This window comes from Emydura macquarii, unplaced genomic scaffold (assembly GCF_026122565.2).
Source record: "Emydura macquarii macquarii isolate MOO-44397 ecotype Brisbane River unplaced genomic scaffold, CSIRO-AGI_Emac_v2 contig_302, whole genome shotgun sequence".
In the NCBI taxonomy this organism is placed as follows: Eukaryota; Metazoa; Chordata; order Testudines; family Chelidae; genus Emydura; species Emydura macquarii.
Window position 1 is genome coordinate 28,057 of NW_027130439.1, and position 19,469 is coordinate 47,525.

The following is a 19,469-nucleotide window of genomic DNA, read 5'->3' on the forward strand; positions in this document are numbered from 1 at the left end:
CAGAGAGGTCAATTTGACCCTAATAAGCCTGATTCAAAGCTCATTAAAATTAATGGGAATCTTTCCATTGACATCAATGGCCTTGGAGCAGGCTTCACATGAGAAACACTCACTGAACTCAATGGGAATTGCATGGCATCTGAAACAACAGTTCTGAGAGGTGTAAACTGTTCCCTTCATCTTAATGAGGTGTTAACTATCATGACCAATGATAACATTTAAATGTTAACATTGTTAACAATCAGCGGTTTATCAAAGTCTGTAGTAAAAGAGAATAATATAAGGAAGATCTGCACAATCTACTGTGAGTTGTGTATCATTTTGGTGTCACAAGCAGGTACCATCACTTACTTTTTTTCAACCGCCAAGAGGAAGACAAGTCCAAAGAGTATAGCCAGAGCCCACCAGGACATCTGAACCCCACCACAAGGAGGCAAGTCACAGTGATCTAGCAGAGCCCATGGGTATTTCCATACCCCATTGAGAAGATGCCAAGACCCAGGAGCTCATCAGAGCATGCATGACCATATTCTGAATCCACCACAAGTGGCATGTTGTTTTGACATCTCCAGTGTGGGGAGCTTGGAAGGGTGCCATTAATCTTCTTGTAACCTGACTGCTGAGCCTGATGTTCACTGACTGATTGAAATTATATAGGATTCATTTATCTTTAGTACTATGATTGTGTTATGTCTTATGCAGGCACCATTCCATTTTAGTAAAATAGCTTTTTATTCCTTAAATCAAGGTATCATACAGAATCTTCTAAAAATAAAATAAAAATAAAACGATAAATATTCTAACAGGCAGATGCATTAGGAGCCATTCCTGCTTATCTGTCAAAATCAGTTGATTCAGTAATTGCCTTCATGCCAATAATATATTAAAAGGTCAACAATGACAATCTTTAATCTAAAGCTTCTTTTACACACAGCTAACTATACAACAAACTAATATTAAAGTCAGCCAAAATAACAAGTATGGAAATGGGGTATTCGTGCATTCATACAAAACACACATTTCCTAAAGATTATAAATGTGTATATTCTTCCTATGCAATTAAACATTTTGCTTGCATTCCAGAACACAACTGAACATTTTGATTACTAAAAGTTTTAACAGATACAGAGTGAGATATCATTTTGCTTATTCCCTTTGTCTGTAACATAGGATCCTTTTAGAACTATGTTCTAAAAGCAGTAAACAAAAATACCAAGGCAGAACATGATTTTGGATACCTCACATATTAATACTGAGAGAAAGCAAATAATAAAACTATCGGAAATGTAGAAAAGTTGGCATACCAAGTTGCCTTGTTATACTTTAGTCAGATTATATGAATCATAGATAGCTTTATTTAAACAAAGTAGGCCTGGAATTGCCCCTTCTTAACACCAGTAAAAATTAGATTGTTGAATCTGACTGACTGAAATAAAAATAACTGCAGAAACAAGTCATTCTGATATAGTACTGTTATGTGTATTTAGAAACGTTATCTAAAAATAAGAACAAGCATGTTAATTGACTTTCAAGCATTAATGCCCTAGTCATTTTATTCTGAATCCTAGAAAGGATTCTATTCTATTGTATTCTACACAGGGTCACTCTCATCATTGTATTGTCTGAGCTCGTTCCAGAAGTGCATCATATGATGTGGGAAACATCTGTAATGTGTGGGTCATTCTTTCTTTTATCCTCTCCCCAGGGAGAGAATGTGTGCAGTGGAGTATTTTGTTTAGGGAAGAATTTTTGTTTGTTTTGATTATTTTATTGTGTACAAGCTGCTCTGAGATTATACTTGAAAAAGCACAGCTGAAAAGGTGCGCTGGGGCAGAAGATGGGGAGATTTGTGATGATCTTCAGTTCACGGGAGAGATTTTTCCACAATTTGGGACCAGCTCCCAAGAAACCTCTGTCTCCTGCACATTTCATTCTAACAAACAAATAATGTATAGATGTTTAATCAGCCACTAAAAAGCACAGCAGCAAATCAAAAACTAAACAACCTCACCCTTTGTTTGCACTCCTACATTTTCAAAATGCATACTTTATAGTTAGTATATATTACCCAGAATTCTATGCTGTTTGGATGAAATTCACCCCTGTGCAGTCTATGCACCACTTAGGTGGGGCTTTAGCCCCACTTTGAAGACAGAGGTGGTGCATGGACATTGTCCCTCTGCACAGGGGTGAATTTCACTCCCACAGAAGGCCAAATTCTAACATCACAATTCCTCATGAAGTGCCTGACTCTCCCGCTGCAAACAGGTGGGCTGCACCTTGTATTTGAAATTAACAGCCACCTAACATGGATATATTTTGGTGTGGACCAGCAACATTTTGATTTTGAGCCTACTTATTTTTCTAGATTCCTTTTCCTTCTGTCCTGATACCTGCCCTCCTGCCGAGTCACTGGCCTACTTCCCTCACCTACTTCAACTGCTGGGTTTCTTCATTCTCCTTCCTTCCTCTCGCACTTGAATCACAGACCTCATGCTTCTTGCCACCTCTCATTGCTACATTCCTTCTTTTTCTCTCAGAGCCTGCTCCGGCGCACACTTTCTAGGGAGTATACGTCTTCAGGACAGGGCCACTTCCTTAATCCCTCCCACCACAGAAATGCCAAGAAGAATGGGGTTTGTGAGACTGATGTGAGGCACTACCCAGGCAAGGCTGGCAGAGTTGCAGGACTGTTGGATTCTCCTAGCCAAGAGCATGGCTAGCTAGTGCCTGAAACAGATCATTTTAACCCCTGAGATAGCCCTGGCTTGTGGATGGTCACCAGGCTACTGTACTGAACCCAACCTTTGGATCCTATGTGCTGCTAAGTTTTCTGGATCTGGGCAGTGTCTGATCACTGTCCCTAGTTCTGGGTCACTCATGTGCACTCCCAGGTGAACAGCTCTTGTCTGACACCCCACTGGCAGTGGGACACCACTGACCAAATGCCTAAACCCTCAGCCCTCCTGATCACCCCTGTAGCTTATAAATGTTCTTCCCAGAGTTCCACCCATATGGGCACTGTGGTTTATTGTCTGCAAGGACCACGTGACAGTTAAACCAAGGAACTTCTTAAACACATACACATTTTACTCATAGAGAGCACAAGAGCTATACATCTAGGCAAGACAACAAAACTTATATGCAATCCCTCTCCCCCTTAGAGTCCTCCTCTCTCCTGAGACTCTTTAGGGGTTTTGGCTATGGTGCTGGGAGAAGGCAAGCCTGTCCTGCCCCTCTCTTCCCGCATGTCTTTTCTTTCTGGCAGTGGCATGGGTTCCTTCCTTAGAGTGCATGTCTCTTTTTACAATCAGTCTGTCACACTTTTTCTCCTTCTGTCCTTCTCCTGGAGATTTTCTATTCTCCAGTACACACATATACACCCCATGGCTGCTGGGCACAAAGCAGGGTTCAGTGGTTGAGAGTCATTAGTAAGATAATAGTCCTTGGCAGCTGCCAGGTGAAGTTATTCAACTGTTGAGGGCCTTGCCCTTCTTCAGATTTGCAGGCCTGGTCGGTCTTCTGCTGTACAATGAAAGTTTTAATCCTCGCTGAAGACGACAGTCTTAAATAGGTCTTAAATAGAGGGTGTTGTAGTTAGTGCTTCTTCTACCCACTACACAGCAAGGATTTGCAGCAGACACTGTCTCCAAGACAGAATGTATCCCAGTGCTCCCCATGGGGTGGGGCAGTGTATTATTCATACAGGGCAGTCTAGCCCTGTATGAGTAATATGCCCCTACTGTACATCATAATGTAGCTGGAGGGATGGCAGTGTATCATTGCATTATATTTACAAACATACACACAACTACTTGTCAGAAAGTCCCTAAACTTCCTAGGTGTTTATTATTTGTTTAAATAACACTCAAAGGGCACTATAATCCATGGTTATACATTAAACCTGCTCCTTGTCAAATCAGTAACTCAGTCATTGTCCAGGCATGAATTTGGTGATTGAAAGATTTAAGTGCTGGGGCTGCATCAGTGGCAGATATTAGCTGCCTTCGTTCTCCAACTTCTTCATTTGGCAGACCACTTTGTGAGAGAGAAGTCCTTCTTGGACAACTCCCACCTCAATTTCTCCATACTTGGTTGTCAAAGTGCTTCATTTTGAAGATTCCTGTTTAAGGATCACTTTCTTAGACGGACTGACAGACAGAGAGAGACATGCACAAAACAAATAAAAATAGGGTGGGATCTCCAAAAGCACTCTGTGTTGGCCTAACTCTGCTATGACTGAAGTCAACTGTAAAAACTCCATCGATTTCAATAGCAACTGAATTAAACCAAAGAGGAACACTTTTGAAAATCCCACCACAACACTACAAGTAATCTTAGCTGAGCGTAAAAGAGCATTAGTTCCTGTGTTCAATGGTTAAAATACAATCCCAGCTCACAATATTCCATTAAAATGTGGCTAAAAGGCAGATGCATAGCAATGACAATACCGCAGTTCAAAGAACAGTAGTAAATTAATGTGCCATGATTTGTTATGGTGACCTTACTCAAGAAGTTGAGTGACTATGAGAAAGTCAGTGGAAGCTGTGGGTGATCAGCATTTCTGCAATTTGGTTATAATGTTTTGTTGTGATAAATACCCAGTCAGTCCCCCTGTCATACACAGCAAACTTGTCAATAATCTGGCAGTAACAGACAGCACAAAGAGAAGAACTGCAAGAAGAGGAGGCAGTCACCAAACAAACTACTCGGCAAACTAAGTTGTAGTCACCCTCCAGTTATGGGCTAAGAACCAGGTTCCACCACCCTTTCAGATGTTGATAGCACTACTCAACAGAAGTGTGATAGGATATGAGCCTAAGGGTTTGTCTACACATGAAGTTGTTCCTGATTAACTGGAATAAGAGTGTCCAAGAATAGATCTTGCACTTTAAATTCATACCCTACCATAATCAGAAACAACTTTCCAGTGTAGACAAGCCCTAAGTCAGTGGTACCCGAACTTTTTACTAAAGCAACCCACCAACTACATTTTGTCTTTTTCTGTGACCAGCCCAGGGTCCAGATTCATGTGGGGAGTATGAAGCTCCTATTTCTCACCACGCAGCAGGGGGACACCAACCACCCACAGCAGCACTCTCTGCCCAAGCACCGCTACCTTAATTCCAATCCGGTGTGGAGGGTATGCCCCAAGGCAAGGGGCGGTTGGAGAGCAGGCTTACTCTACACTCACCCTTCAGCGGCTGCACCTGTCCAGTGGGGCCAGGCCTGGTTCACTGCTCCAGGTGCAGTGACATGACACACAAAGTTGCAGCATGACTCAGATTTGGCCCTGGCCAACCCCGTGTGCCAGATCGCAAAACAACTCACTCAAATTAGGCCCAGCTCCCCCTCTGTCATGACTGATGGGTGGCTGGGCCAAACCTGGCAATGCTGTGACCCCATGTGCCCAGAGAGGGGCGCTGCGCCCACCCCTGAAGGACCATTGCTGCAGCGTGAGTGAAGAGTAAGTTCAGTCAAATCCCATGCTTCCTCTATGCTCCTGGCCCACAACCCATCCAGAACCTTCCTGTGAACCAACCCACTGCTCGGGAAACACTGCTCTGAGGATATGTCTACACTAGGAAAAAAGGTGTGTTTTTACAATGTAACGCATGATAGCTAACACCTCTTAAAATCCTATGGTGAGATCCTGGCCCCACTGAAATTGTTGGCAAAACTCTCATTGATTTCAGTGGGGCCAGGATTTATTGGCAAAACTTTCATTGATTTCAATGGGGCAAGGATTTCACCTCTAGCATATACAGGATGAGTTGTAGTTTTAACATGTGTTAGCTGTCCAGATGAACCTTCCCCTCCCCCTTATGCTTTTAAAAACATCCTTTTCTAGTGTAGACAGGGCCTAGATGTCTGAAAATCAGTTTTCTATTTCTGAAATAGTTGCATTAACTCATCTGTATGGTGTGAGGTTGGCTGCTTCTAACATGAAGATTATCAGGAAAACTAAAAAGCTACATGCAGCGAGACACACATCCCTGCAGGATCCAGAAGTATGTGCAATACTGATAATGCCAGAGTTTGGAGCTGCTATTTAAAACTAGTAACCAAAAGTCTCCCACAGAGATTTGGGGAAGTTGTGAAAAAAAAACTAAGGCTATGTGCTGCAGCAAGTCTCTAGGCTTTGCAATTGAATCCTACTGGCCAGTTCCATTCTGTGTTAATAAAAACTCTTTGTGGCATCAACTGATGGCAAAATCCATTTTCTGAATGCTTATGTGTTCACAGATTTGCTGCTCAGAGAAATAATTTCTCTTGAAACTATGTCATTCCTGACCCTAACATATTCACATTCTTGACCCTAACATATTCACATTCACCCTAGGAAAAAGTAGAGTGATTTACAATAGGACATACTAAAACAACAACAAATTCCTAACCACTAAGACATTCTCAAAAATATGTATTTATTATTCAAGCCCTATGCATCACTTAAGCCCTTAGAGTTAAATGGAATTTACATAGCCCTCTGTACAAGGATGGATTTTACTTTTATGCCCTTTATTGCTGTCAAATTTGCAAGTGCATCCAATAAACTGCATTTTAGTTTTTTGTGATACAAAGCAACCTGTAAGGACAAAAGTACCAGTTATGTCCTGACAGAATGTGGACTTAAATGGATCATCAACAGAACATGACGACAGCATGTAAGCTGCAGCGGAGAATCAGCAGCAAAGAAATAAACAATAGGTTAGAGGAAAATTCTAACATTATTGATAAATAAGGATTCAGAGTTCTTTTCTTCTCCAAATCTGTTAATCCAATAGACTAGACAGGGGAGACTCAGGACTCCTATTTTCCAGTTAAAAGTAATACTGACAAATGACATTTTAAAAAAACCCTTCAAGAACAAACTATCAGCTAATATTAATCAATATATATTTATTCTTCTCCTGATCGCTGCCAAGAGATTTCAACACTCCTAAACCAGATCCACACTGGGGAGAATTGATCTGCATACTGACACAAAATATTCTTTTGTTGTTGGATTTTTGTTGTTTTTTTTTTTTATTTTGCAGAGGTTGCGGGGGTGGGGAGAGTGCAAAATTTGGCTCTGCATTTTCAACATTGTGTTAACATTCAGGAAACTGTTAGGTGCATTTAATATCAATCTGACACTTTACAGGAAATACAGAAGTCTCTGAGAAGGAAAACAGATTCAAATGATACAGGAAGTTGAACACACTCTAGGTTTCATTAGTAAGAAACATATCCCCTTAAAAACAACTACAAGTTAAACACAGTGCAAGATAGCATGCAAAAAATGTATCTGTTACACTGCAGGCACTACAACAACTGGAGGCATCTATAAAAGCTATTGTCCCTTTAAAAATTAAACACATCATTTAATGATGTTTGGTCAATCAGAACATTTAAATAGCTAAAACACTCAAGTTTTATTTTAGGCCAAAGAAGTAGCCTCAGTACTAGACCAGTCACAGATTCTCTCATAGGTGAAGTGAGGTTGGGCGGGGATTCTTAAAGATGTTTTAAAATCTGACATTTTAATAACAATATGAGTAAGTAAGATTAAAAACTTCAAGATGTTTCATAATATAGCATAATAAATATAAACAAACAGCCCTCTTTGAAAGAACTCTATATCATACGCACAAAAAAGCAACACTAGGAAGAGAAATCACCAGGACCAAATAGTAGTGGCTCTTACCTGTTCGTAGTGGTAAATCTGAGGTAATGAAACCTGTATTATTAAATAGTGTATTCATTCCCATGAACTGATCCATTGCAAACATCTGTATTGAAACAGAGTTCATGATTATTAGTAGACAAAATATTTCTACACCCACACAATATCTTTCAAATGAGAATTTCAAAGCACTTTGCAAATATTAATTAGGACTCCCAATATACCTCTGAGATAGGTATGCATTTTTATTCCTATGTCAACAGTGGGATAAACCAAACCTCAGAGAGTTTAAAGACTTGTCCACACTAACATTCCTTGGTGCATCTTGCAATGGTGCAACTCCACCAGTGCTAGCTCCTGTGGACTTGGTAATGGAGACAGGGCTCAACATTTTCAGCAGTGTGTAACCTGTAGCAAGCATGGAAGGGGTTGCTGAGCAGTGCGTCACAGGCCAAATATTCAGAAGATCTTGGAAGTCGAACCCCTTTGAAAATCTGGCCCCAACAGTGGTCACTGAGCACTTGAAAAATCTAGCCCCAGGTGACTTGCCCAAGGCCATACTGAGAGTCAATGGCAGAGCTGAAGAGTTTCAACTCCCAAGCCCCTGGTTTAACCATGATCTAACCACAATCTTTATTTAAAATGTATTCACAAGGGGCACACCATGTTAAAATGACAGTACCAGACGAACCACTTCCTTGGGCTCAACTTAAAAATCTAAAAACAGCCTTTCTGATCGACTAAGTGGTACCACAACTAAATTCATCACTTTCCAAATGGGAGGATAAGCACAAAACAAAAAAAAATGAGTAAACATAACCTCTGAAAAAACCTAGAAATTTGCTTCTGCAGGTATTTAATATGACAGAAGAGAGAATCCTCCTGGACTGGATGATGTGGTACTTGTTATTGGGCTACCAATTAACATACAAGCAGTAGGTATTACTGTATTTTCATCACAGTTAATCCACTAGTTTGGAACAAACTGTTGGGTTGACTCTGCCAGTACAGGACCAGAGAGACAGCTCACTACTCAGGGTGTTTGGTGAATTAACAGCTCTCCCTTCAAAGGTCTAGTGACTGCATCACAGCTCCAGTCTGCTACAGTGGCAGCTTGCTGTGCAAGCTCTGCTCTGAGCTCCAAGGATAGGGTTTGGGAATTTTAACAGTCCTTTCCTGCTTTTCTTCTCTTCTCCTCTCCCTCTCTCCCCTCTCTTCCCCAGCAGTGTCCAGACCCACTAGCCTCAGCAGCGGAAAATACTGGAGTCAACAGCATTGCAATTGCAAGTCCGAGACTGCCTCCTCATCCTTCTCAGCTGTGGTCAACAAAGACTAGGCAGGGCCCTTCCCAGTGAGGGCTTTCACAGGCTTCTTAAAGGAAGGTGACTGCCCATCAATGAAGACAATGGATGTCAGTCACCTGTTTTCTCCACAGGGTGCATTTGTGTACACAAATGAGCTCCCTGATTTTAGAATTAAACTTAACAGTTTCATAAACTAAGGAATCTCTTTCCCACTTCCTATATATATGTGTATCCCTCACTGCTTCTCGTGAGGGTTACATGACTATTTCAAGGGAAAAATAGACCTGTATATTGTATATTGCATTGGCCACTGTCTGAAGACAGGATACTGGGCTAGATGGACCATTTTCTGACCCTTATGGCTGTTCTTATGTATAGTGAAACCCCACCCTCACTGAAGTCAGAGGGAGTTTTGCCACTGATTTTAATGGGGCCAGGATTTTATGTTTCTTTTTAATGTGCTATAAAAAAAGTTACTCCTCTTCTCAGTATTACCAACCCTAGTGATTTTATTGTAAGTTTCATGATATTTGGTGTTATTCTTAAATCCCTGGCTCAAGGAGTCAGGTGACTAGGTGAGAATCCGAGCTTTTATTTTATTTTTTAAAGTGTTTCTAGATCTCATGGCTAGGGACAAAAGCTTGAAAACATAACTCCAAACACAGGCACCCTTAGAGTTCCAAAATCAGAAGGCAAATAAAAAGAACATCAAATGTAAATTTTTAATCTAACTATTTTTAAGTCAATCTCATGATTTTTGAAAGTTTAGAGCTTGCAATAAATACTGTATTCTTGCACTGGGCAAAACCAGATTCAAATGTCAGATGTAAACAACTTAGCTTGCATTAACATAAATTAAGCTTTAGGAGATTAATATTTTTAATTGGAGCCTTTGAATCAAGTACAGTTCTCGGCACTTCAATTAATTATACGCAAAGTGACAGAGTTATTTTGGATCAGTTAAGAATTTGGGAGTTCTGGAGTCCCACAAAACAGCTGTGAATGAATGAACACTGCAGTCAATGTCATATTAACAACCCTGAGATAATTACACAGAGGAGCATTTTTATATATTTTTTTAAACTTCATTCAGTCATGGTCACCACTGAATTAATTTCAGTGTAAATTTGGATTAGGCAGCTAGGAAATAAAAACAAATGTAGGCAATTCTTTTAAAGCCACATTTACATTATTCTGGCAATGTTGAAGGGTGGGCCTTACAGTGGGAGTAATTTACATTTTACTGATATACGTTTTTTATTAAGATAGGATTATTCTGATATTTTTCCCTTTGCTGTTGTCAGATTATAGAAATTTTAGATACTATGGGAATGGGGCACACGACAAATAGCTAAAATAGCCAGACAGAATAAACTCATTCAGTTTGGGCATATTGAGAACATATAAACTGTGTGTTAATACTTACTTGATGATCAGATACTCCCATAATATAAGCATCCTCTTCAGCCATTTTAAGAGCTGAAATGATGAAAGCATAATGAGGATGGTTGTTCACTGACTGCCATATCTTTTCCAATATGCAACAATAATAATACCTGTATCAAAATAACATTAGTCTGCTTTCAAATTAAAAATCCTATGCACTCATTGTTAAAGCTCTGACAACCCATTTCTGTATCAGTAACATCATCAAATGCCTAGATACCCCTAAAATTGCCCAGCACCTCCTAGGGTGGAGCCCAGAACAATGACTGGCGTTTCCTGCTTTCAACTTCCATTAAATTGAAAATCTCAGCCAAAGTACGTGGGTCAAAATTCATCTCTCCTTGTAACACAATTAAAATCAGGAATAATTTTTTTTTCTGTTTTTACCAGGGTGGATAAAAATCCATGATCTTTTTTTGATTGAATTATTTAAATTATGAATTTTTCTTTTAAAAAATAAACCTGTTTAAAATTAAATCTGAATTTAATAGAAAATATGTTAAGACCCAAATTTATTATACTCTCAAAATATTTAAATGACAAATAAATATGCTCTTTTGTGTTTTTGAATTCCAGTTACCATCCTAATGCAACTTGACATAAATCATGAGCAAAAAGTTAATATTTTAAAATGTACAATTAAGAAGAACCTGAAAATATTAAGCTATACAATTACTTAAATAAATGTATGCAGTGATAGGGTACCCTCTTAGGGAGCAAAAAACTGCACCAACTTAGTGTAAAGATTTTATTAAGTTGTAAATCAACATGTTTTAATGGATATGTCAACCAATGAGAATAAACACATTTTGTGCTTCTATAGAACTATTTTCCAAAGATCTCAAAGCAAAGAATTTAACAACATTCATGAATTAAAATTCACAGTACCCATGTGCAGTATAACTGAATTTCAGGAAACTGAGGGCCAGAGAAATATAGTGCAAATTTTCAAAAGTGTGGACTAATTTTGGATGCCTTTGATTCCGGATGCCCAATGTGAGACATCTCTAGCTTGACTGCCACTTGTGCTGAGTACCCACAACTGCAAGCATAGTCAATAAGAGCTGCTGGTGCACAGCACCTCTAACAATTAACTTTCCAGATGTCTTAATGTTACCACTTCCAAACAGAGGCACCCAAAATTGGTAGACACTTTGGACATGGGCCTAAGTGACTTTCCCAAGTCAGTGGCAGAGCTAGGAAGTGAACCTCGGAATCTTGGCTTCTAGTTCTCTAGTCTAATTGTGACAAAAGACTGCATTTTATATTTTAACTATTTTAAATGTAGTTACATTTCCTTTATAATGTTAAAATATTTTTAAAAAATCTCTCAGGGAAATGTATGAGTAGAGTATAGAGTATAATGTAGCTTATGAAATGTATTAGATCCAAAGAGTCATTTGACTGTAACATGCAAAGACGTGGTAAATAAGGGCAATAACTTTACAAAGATAGGCAGGAGTCAGCGGCTCTCATCTTTCATCACAAAGTTAATAACAATATTTTCCAGTGAAGTAAAAACCCAATTGTGAAAACCTATTGTCATACAAAAATGTGGGAAGTGATTAAGAATCTGTAAGGAAAAATTCGTCACTGAATGACCTTTACATGATTAGCGAGAAAGGCATTGAAAAGAAAAATTGGAACATCCACATACTTTCTCTGAGCAGAAACTTAATCTGGTGTGTTGACGGGCTCCAAAAGAGGCGTAGCCCAGCCTTTCAGCACCATTGCAAAAGGGAGAGAAAATCAAAATGGGAAAAACAAAAGCCTCCTCTGGGGGAAAGAAGGAGTTCAAGAGGGTAAAATTACATCTTAGCATATCAAGTACAAACTTATTTTTCAACTTATACTTTGAAGAGAGATTTTTTTAAAGTGGGAGTGTAGCTAATGTCTAGTTGCAGTATTGGTCATACATCAAATAACTGGAAATGGTATTGAGCCAAGGATGATCAATTATTGCAGCAAGATGTCGGTAATAAAACCATATAACCACAGAACCATACAAAACTCAGTAAGCTAAGCACTGATTTTCTATTATGTTTTATTTAATTTGCTATTGACATCATAACCCTTTATGAAGAAAGCCTGGAAGATAGAGCATCTCTAGCCAGCCTCTCTGTATGCAACATCCTTCTGTGTAATAGACTTTATTTATTTACACCATTAATAATTCCAACACATTTAATTAATATAGCTATCTCAAACAATGATGCATTCTAAGAGGACTTTGTTCTGTTTTTTACAGTTCTGGATTACAGAGGAATACAACCCTACTGACTAAATACTTACTAAAAATAAATATTTCATTTGCAGTATAATGACTTCCCATTTAGATCATAAGACGTTATGGAAAGTGGAAACTGGAAAAGCACAAAGGCCAAATTTTCAGGAAGCCACCAGAAATGCATCTGCACAATTATTTATGCCACAAATTGGGTAACTATACACACAAAAAATTCCAGATTCCACTCACAGAAGTAGAACGAAAATTGTTTCCGAGAGTCTAAAACTATTTTCCCCCATTTGGCTATAAAATGCTTAACTCAATCCAATTATTATTCCATGAGTCTTCTAAGTAAAGCAATGATCAAAATGTCCTTAAATGCCTAGCAAAATAGAAATGATGCTGATAAGGAAAAGGAAACACTCTGAGGGGCTGACTAGAATGCCAACCTCCCTCTCTATTGATGGCATTTGCTTGCCAGATGTCAAGGCAGCATGCAGTCTCTGGGTGCTGTTAGACTAAACATGTACATAGAAACAGTGGAAAGAAATTCAATGCTTCCTTCCAAGTCTGGTTAACTAAGCAATTGAGCTCCTTGCTGCAGGAGGATGATAGAACCATGATGCATAAGCTCCATGCATTTATCACTTGCAGGTTTGATTGCAGCATCATTCACCCGCTGGTGCTGACAAAGGCCACATGTAAGCTCCAGCTGATTCAACACAAAGCAGCTTGTTGTCTCTCTCATCAACAGAAGTTGGTCAAGTAAAAGAAATGACCTGACTCACTCACTTATGGGGGAAATGTGGTTATTTCATATTTCTTTTTCTGATTCCTGGCAATATATATTGCATGTAGAATCTATATTTAGAATTTTTATCATACATGACTCAAAACAAAAGCAGGGGCAAAATATTGTATTTTCCAAATATCTACCATTTATTGTGCTTTGCTATTAAAAATTAAAAGATGTCCTGAAATGATGCAATGTATACCTTTATCGACAGAACTAAACAGTAGCTATTTGGATCCTGACATAATGACAGTAAGGACAAGTAATTTAAAAAAATACAGATTTTATTTAACAAGAACAAACTGGGTAACTACACATGCAATACACTGCGGCTATAACACACACATCATAAGCAGGCATCGAACACAAGTTCTTTGGTGCATGTGTGCATGCACACACATGTTAAGGCAGTGTGTTACATACACATGCTGAGTTCAGGGCATGCAAACATGTGGCTTTATGTATGTAAATAAACTGGGAGCTTTTTCAGGGACTAGCTAAAAATTCACCTCCAGCAGTCTAAAACTATCCCCTCCAAATGAGTAATATACTCTCAGATACACACTGAAAAGCATTTAATCTATCTTCAAAGCAATGTTGAAAATGCCCTTGTAACATTTCCCCAGAATACAAGATATTTTGTTCTCTAAATACATTCTAACCCATCTTTCTATACATTCAGGAAATTGGGGCAAAGCCATAAAATGTCAATAACATCATCAAAAACAGGAGACTTTGAAAACAACAACTTCTCCCCACTGAATTCTTACACCGCCCTTCTCACAGTAGTATCTGAGCACCTTCCAGATATATATTAAGTGACATGACTAACATCTGTCACATGTGGTTTGTTCATTCTCTCAACTTGTACCTAGAAAGAAAACTATATATGCGGTGCAGTGTTTTGTTTAGGGAATTTGTTTGTAAATGTAAATGCTGCTATGTTTTTATGTTAGAGAAGTTAGGTCACAGAACTGTGCCTTGTACTCGGTACAGAAGGAGTTGACATTTGTAAGGTCCTTATTCCTGTTGGGCAGTTTCACAGTTTGGGACTGGCCCCCAAGAAAGCTCTGTCTCCTGCACAGATGAGCCTGAACTTCGTGTCAGAATATTCCAATATACCTGAGAAGGAGAGTTGTCAACCATAGTCCTCATCCCAGAACTTCAGGTGATCTTTTAGGTATCCTGAACCCAGGCCACTGAATGCCATGAGGATAAAAACTGAGACCCTGAACTTGACTCAATATTCTATGGGAAGCCAGTTTAGAGAGCAGAAGGATAGATTTGATGTGAAAGAGAAAGACTACACAATTTAAATTCTTTCAATTTGAGGAAAAACATTATTGGGTTATTCCCACATAGGGGACTGGAGTTCTGGACTCATAGAATTTTCCTCTGACTGCTCCCTGGAAGGGTGGAGGAATAGCATTTAGCCTCTTGGAGAATGAGCAGGGGGCCCCTGAAGACCAGTTGGATCTGCTGAGATCCTTGCCATCTATGCTGAAGTTCTGTGTCTCTGCTTTTAATTCCTTGTCCCCACAGCAGGTTGGCTACTGTAGGATTTCACAGAAGCAGAGGGGAAAATGTTGCCCTTTATTGTTATTTTTAGATCTAGGAAAAGGTAATTGGGAAGTGGGTGGGTTAGAGGCTTTAAGGGAATTTTACAGGGAAAAGTATTTATGGCTTTGTTGGTATTAAACAATAAAGTAACACATCTGTTTCTACAATGTACACTGAAGCTAACAGGATTGCATGGATTTAATTGAGGGCAGAATATGGAATATAATGTCAATTATTACTCGGTGATAAGGCTTGGAACTAATGCTTGAGTAAGAGCCAGTAAGAATAACCATAACCTGAGGAATGCTGCTGTAGATCATTCACTGTATTTTGGATATCTTTCTGCATTTAATGACTATGTGACATGACAAAGCCTTTTAAAAAACAAAACCTTTCCAGACAATGCCAACAAGTGCTTTTACTATTTTCGTTATGCTTTTTGCTTTCTTGGTGGACAATTCCCCCCAGCTAGTGTTGCTGGCTCTCATTATTAGGTTTGGATTTTAAAAGGAGAGCAAAGACATTTCTCTTCTCTATATTAGTAGTCATGCTAGCATACACAATGGAAATTGACCAGGATTAGGTTTTTAAAAAATATTAATCCTTTTGAGAACAAGCAGAACCTGATATTTTGACTTCTTAGTCTGGGAGGAATCAGACGTGATGATGATGATGGTGACACAGATGCTGGTTTACCAGTCATTTCAGCAAACATTTACAAATGCCTTCTTCTCTAGCATGTAGTAGGGCTTTTCAATTTATTTTTTTTAAACTTCATGTTACTTATTAGCTTTGGTCGCATGATTCTGGTTTTGCAGGAAACATGTATTTAGCAAACATATACTAATGAACTGGAAAATCTCTCATTCCTCTAAATAGGAAGTAAAGACATGAAAAAGATCCTGAGCATGATTCAAAAGTTATTTATAAAAGTGAAAACAAAAACAAAATAAAAATAATTTTCATCTTATTCCCAAAGATCTACCTATTCATGTTTTTAAGTGTAGTAATGAGTAAGATTCATACTTCAATGGGACCTAAAACCACAGAAAAAAACCCATTCAACATGTGCTTATTTTACCCCACCTTGCCAGAAGGGACGTGGTCAGAAGGTCTCTGCTTTTAGTCTATGCAGTTTGTGTACAAATGATGTAAGTGTTCGTGAGAACTCAGTTTTGAAAGATCAAGGAAAAACAGTGCCAATAATCTCCCTGCAACACTTCCTAGGACATCTAAAGCAGGGGTGGGAAAACTATGACCTGCTGGCCACATACTTTTCATCAGGCCCTCCAGCTCAACCAGTGGTCTGCGAGCTCCATTCAGATGGTCCATAGAAAGGCTGCAGAACAAGCTGTGTGGCGTGGTGATGGCCGATCCCCCTCCCAGCTCCACACCTTCCCCCTGCCCTCTCCTACCACGTGGGCCCAGCAGTGCCCTGGTGGGAGTGCAGTGGCCTCTCCCCCGCCTGGCCCCCATCCCTTCCCTCCCTCTTCTACCACCACGTGGGCCCAGCAGTGCCCTGACCGGAGCCAGCATTAATGGCCTGCCCTACAATTTCTATACCCAGATATGGCCCTCAGGCCAAAATGTTTGCCCACCCCTGATCTAAAGCCTACTCACATGAAGCGTGATAGTTGGTGAAAACATTTTATGCAGCTACAGATCTCTCTTCTCAAACTTTCTATGTCACCCGAAGTACATTAAAGCAGTCAGCTGCAAGTTAACATGGTGCTGACAGCCTCTTCAGAGAACATACATGCCAACACTCCCTGTTTAGGAGAGTTTGTTGCTATTTTATTTTAGACAACCATTTTGCCCAATCTGTCCCCCCTGAAAGTTCTCCTAGGCCAAGATATTTAAATTCAGTCTATTAGGTACCTTCAGAAATTAAGTAAAATTCTACAGACGTTACACTGAAAAATCTATGTAACTGAATGGAGAATGATCTCCTTCATATAGACTTTTAAAAAGATAATTATACTCCTGCAGCAGAATTATTCAGATAGTTTATTAAAAGTTCTAAAGGAAGGTTATCTACCTCTATTAAATTCAATAGGATTTTTATATAGCAGCTTTTTTTTCCCTCTCCTGATATTAGTGAATATAAGAGCTCCCTTTTCTTTCAGAAATGAGAATCTAGAAAGTAAATGCAGCCAAATGACACAATAAAAAACACAAATGACACACAAAAAAAGTCCCACCCTGAACTGGCTGGAAATCCTGGAAGAACAGCTCCTGCTGAAAGTTTTCTAGCATTTTATGATTTCAGCCAGGTTGAGGGAATGTGTTCAGTTCTATTTTCTGTTCAAATTGGTATGCCATTCCCTAGTATTTACATATAAAAAAAGTCATTTTTTCACATAAAAATGTGTGAACCAACAGCAGCTGCAGATAAATTGTGATTACTAAGCCTGCTAACAGGTTTCTTTTACTTACTCAAAATAAGGAAAAATAGGGAATGGGGAGGTGAACTGAAGTTGTATTTTACTATTTAATGGTAGTGAAATCAGAAATATACATCATCTTGTACTACATCACAGCTATAAAATATTGCAGGCTTTCTGTTTGCTTATAGATGACTGTGGTTTTGGAGATATGTTCATTGTTGCTGAGTGCTTAGAAATTCTGTAGCAGCAGTGAATTCTGCAGATACAAATGATTATTGTTGTACTATATAATCGTCACACAACAGTTCATCCTGTATCTCTTCCTCCTCCACTAAGACCCTATATTTGCCCCTACTGTCTGTAACCTCAGTATCATCCTTAGCTTTGATTTTTCTCTACTGATATATAATCCATATCTGTATGGAGTAAATTGTTTTGTCCCACTGTACAAGCTGAGAGTCTAGGAGACCTGGGTTCTAGTCCCAGTTCTGCCTTTGGCATCTTGGGTGACCTTAACCAAGTCACTTCACTGCTCTATTCCTCAATTTTCTCATCTGTAAAATGCAAATAATGATATGGACCTTCTTTGTAAAGTGCTTTGAGATCTACCAATGAAAAGCACAATACAGTATATTATTATATGCACAAAGCCTCAGGCCTTCTAAACTCTCAGAGAAGATGCACTTAGGGCAAGCTAGGCCATCAACATAATGTACAACAGCTACATAGAGGAACCTGCTTTTTATAGCTTAAACCATGTCTGGCCTTTAGGCTGTATCTACACAAGAATTTTTTTCTGAAAAAATAATCCCCTTTTTCTAATACTGGTGCAACTGCATCAGTGGAAGCACCAATGGGAGCCCTAGCATAGGCAGGGCTCCAGGCAGTCGCTGGCATTTTAAAGATCATGTTGTCTAAACCTGCTTAAAGCAGGTATATGCAACAAAGAGGTATACATGCTGACAGCTACCTGTGTCTTGTACGCCCATCATTACTACCATGGATGGAGCTGCACCAGTGGGAAATTATTCAGGAGAAAAAGCCTAATGCAGAGAAGATTTAACCATCACAGTCATTTTGTTTCCACAGGTATCCCACTACCTATTTCGTTGGTATTAGTCCTAATACCTGGCACATTTTCCTATGTTCCTAGACAGTGGCAGAATAAGATGGGATCATTAAGCTAAAACACTGTTCTGAGGAATGGCTTTGGATATATTTGGAATTTGAAAGTTGCACGCAGTCTCCAGTTTGGCATGCATAATTACACATTTTATATGTACACAACTGCCTGCTACTGTTACAACTGAGAACCCCTAAATTACTAGTTTTCCTCAATTTTTATGGTTTGTTTGCTCTGAACATATGACTGTGCTTAACAGCATATTGTATACAGTCAACTTCACTATTACACTTACTGTGTCTGTGTCTTTTATACAGCAAGACAGGAAAGAACATTTTAAAAAACAAGAAAGACGTTTGTGAAAATCACAAAAATTGACGGGGTCTCTGAGGCAGCTGAAACGTTTGAAATTACTTTTAACTCATTACAGAAACTGATTAAATCTCAACTTGACGGCATCCTGCTAACCTCTTAGTAGATCTAATGTCTTTTTCGTACTCTGTGACTTCAGTAGTAGTTTTGTTTGGGATTTTTTAAAGAACTTTATACTGAAAATAGGGTTTTAGACATGCTATTCAAAAAGAAAATACATTAAAAATAGTTGCATATTATCACAAAGAAACAGCCTTTTCCAATGCTGCCAAGCAGGTGCAGAATTTCTCCAGTCACTTACAAACCTGTAGATCATCTAAGTTTTCTACATCAATCCAGAATGATGACATTACACTCTGGTTTTTCTACTAACACAGTCTGTCTCTCTTTGTTATTTGCTATGGCTAGTTATAGTTTTCTATTTGATGGTACTCAGGAGGTTTTGACACTATTTCAGATGGAAATGATCTTTTGATTTGGGATCTTAGATAATTTCTTAGTTCTTTTTAAACAATAATTTTACACTCCATCTTAAAAATTCTTTCACCAAAGGACGCATTACCAGACATCAGGGATGTTTACCCACAGAAT

The 19,469-nt window shown here is 38.9% G+C and overlaps 1 protein-coding gene across 1 annotated transcript in view; it reads right to left on the reverse strand.

The window, feature by feature from the left end:
* LOC137156668 (nuclear factor NF-kappa-B p105 subunit-like) overlaps positions 1 to 19,469 on the reverse strand; it is a gene marked incomplete at its 3' end in the record, with an annotated part of 54,381 nt that overhangs the window by 26,227 nt on the left and 8,685 nt on the right. Inside the window, exons 2-3 of the mRNA XM_067553556.1 lie at positions 10,397 to 10,449; positions 7,688 to 7,772 (exon numbers count right to left, since the gene is read on the reverse strand). Of these exons, the coding sequence (XP_067409657.1) occupies positions 7,688 to 7,772; positions 10,397 to 10,441 (130 nt within the window). The remainder of the gene's footprint in view (positions 1 to 7,687; positions 7,773 to 10,396; positions 10,450 to 19,469) is intronic.